Source organism: Myotis lucifugus, unplaced genomic scaffold, assembly GCF_000147115.1.
Source record: "Myotis lucifugus unplaced genomic scaffold, Myoluc2.0 scaffold_44, whole genome shotgun sequence".
Classification (NCBI taxonomy): Eukaryota; Metazoa; Chordata; class Mammalia; order Chiroptera; family Vespertilionidae; genus Myotis; species Myotis lucifugus.
Genome location: NW_005871092.1, coordinates 7,149,016 through 7,151,261, shown reverse-complemented (window position 1 = coordinate 7,151,261; position 2,246 = coordinate 7,149,016). Strand labels below are relative to the sequence as shown.

The following is a 2,246-nucleotide window of genomic DNA, read 5'->3' as shown; positions in this document are numbered from 1 at the left end:
TATGCAAAGACCCCGGAGTGGGCACTTTCAAAAAGTTTCCAGGCCAGAGTGCCTGGAATTCAGTGAGCAAGAGAGAGAAACTCTGCCCGCCGGTATGTCTCAGTGGCTGAGCATCGACCTATGAACCAGGAGGTCACAATTCAATTCCATGTCAGGGCACATGCCCGGGTTGCGGACTTGATCCTCGATCCTAGAAGAGAAAGGCCAGGTCACCTCCACCTTATCTCCTTGTCAAAATACAGTCCACGCAGCTCAGAAATTCTTTGGAAATAGACTATATGGTTTCCAAACAAAGCTATCTCTTTAAACAGTGTTTGTTTCACTCTTTCTTGCTCAACGAAGGGCTGCCTTTGCTTTTGTTCTCTGACCAGGTCCTTTGGAGTCGGCTCTCCACCCAGCCCAACCCCGGAGAAGAGGAGACACGTGTCCGCATACCCAGGTGCCTCCCGGGAACAGCAAACCTGCAGACCCCATTCCTGCCAACACCTACAGGCACCAAGACGGGCTTGGGCTCCTGTTACGAAGGGATTCTGAACACGAGGCTTGGTGTTCCCTGTTCTCACCTCAGAAACACAATCTTTTGGCAGCTGAACCTATAGATTCAGATTAATGGGGTCCTTTCCTGTGAAGCATAGGCACTCCATCTCGCTCCCGTAACCTCCATGTTGCAAAAACTGCTATTTGAAATTGTCCACTAAACATAGATGGTCCTTTGTTCTATGAATTAACTCTGCTATTCTTGGTTCTGTAAACACCCTTGCTCAAATAATAGGGAAAAGAAGCTCAATTACCTGGCCTTGCAAGCCGCTCTGCTGCCATTCCTGGTTACTGCCATGCCAGGTGTGTTTGAGTTATCTAAATGGTACTGTGCTCAAGGCTACAAGCTTCCTGCAAAATATCTCCCACTACATAGGGCTCTTTGTAAAGCCGGCAAAAGGTCCAGAAACCCCATATTTAGGAGAAAAAGGAACTGGGAAAGGGAAAGCTTCCTCCATATTAGTTTGCTCAGACTCTGGAGATAACACATCTGAGACCGCTGGTGTAATAAAGACTCCTAATTTGACTTACTGATTAAGGTGTCCTCTGTTCAGCTCACTGATTTCCAATGTAACATCTGTCCCCAAAGTCTGTTTTTTCCCCTCTGATCTCACTTTAAATACCTCTGCTCCCCGCTCAGCTGACTGTATGTGTTTAAGATAATCTCGGTGCAAAGGACACTTATCCATCTTCCGGTCCTTTCCTCTAAAGGGTCCAAAGGGCAAAGCCTGGTTATAAAAGCCCACAGCTACCCAGAAGCTGAGTGGAGCACAGGTGTCTCACAGTAAGTCATGGCTCTGTCCGGGCAGGGCGCTTGGCAGGATTGGGCAGCCAGAGGGACATGGCCCAGAGGGAGCAGCCACTGTGCTGAGAGGATCCTGCATCCGGGTTCCACAGAGGTGCTGCCCTCTCCCTGAGTGGGAGGCTTCAGCCTCAGGGTCCCGCCTAGAGGGACAGCCTGATGGGATCCAGGCACCGGGCTTCCCTGGGCTCGAGGCCCCCTGGCCTGTCTGGGTTGGGCGATGGTCCCCACTGTCTGTGTTTTCATCCATGTAGATGCTGCCCTCCTGGATCGTCGGCCTCCTCCTGCTGGCCACCGTCAGAGGTGAGGGTGCTGTCCTATCCCCGTGGGGAGGAAGGGACTGTGCCTGGGCTGGCCTCTGGGTGGGGCAGATAGAGGGCTCATCATCATTATCATCATAATGAACAGCGTTATCATTATTTCAAAAACAACAATTGCCACCTTTTGCAGAGTGTTGATGCTGTAGCAAACACAGGGCAACATCTTGGACACAGATGACCCTGGGGACCCATCTGCCCTTTTCCTCCAGCAACTGGCTGTGATGGGGTGACCCTAGTGGTAGGCTGTTGGGCAGCGGTGTTGAGGGAGGGTGCTCTCCACAGTCCTTTAAAACCCTCAGTCCCTGGTGTAGACAAGTGCGTGTCTGAAGCCTAAGCTACATGGATGTGTCCTGCGGAGAACTGTACCTCCCTCCCCATCACTCCTCTTGCTGTTGCCACCTCTGTCTCTCTCCAGCTCCAATCTGAGCCTTTCCTCTGGCCTCCCTTCCGCTGGGCTGCCTTCTGCACCAGGAGTCCTCCTTTCCTCCTCCCCTCGCCCAGCCCACTCTGGGCCTCCCTTCCATCTTGCCATGCAGCAGGACCTGACTCCAGAGAGCAGAGCGCACCCGGTCTGGCTGCTCCTCGGG

The 2,246-nt window shown here is 52.5% G+C and overlaps 1 protein-coding gene across 1 annotated transcript in view; it reads left to right on the top strand.

Annotated features, from left to right (window-relative positions):
* The first annotated feature begins 1,590 nt into the window (after positions 1–1,590).
* The window catches only part of LOC102435717 (pancreatic lipase-related protein 2-like), a 19,785-nt gene continuing 19,129 nt past the window's right edge, over positions 1,591–2,246 (top strand). The window contains exon 1 of the mRNA XM_023753335.1: positions 1,591–1,642. Coding sequence (XP_023609103.1) covers positions 1,594–1,642 — 49 coding nt within the window. The 5' untranslated portion in view covers positions 1,591–1,593. The remainder of the gene's footprint in view (positions 1,643–2,246) is intronic.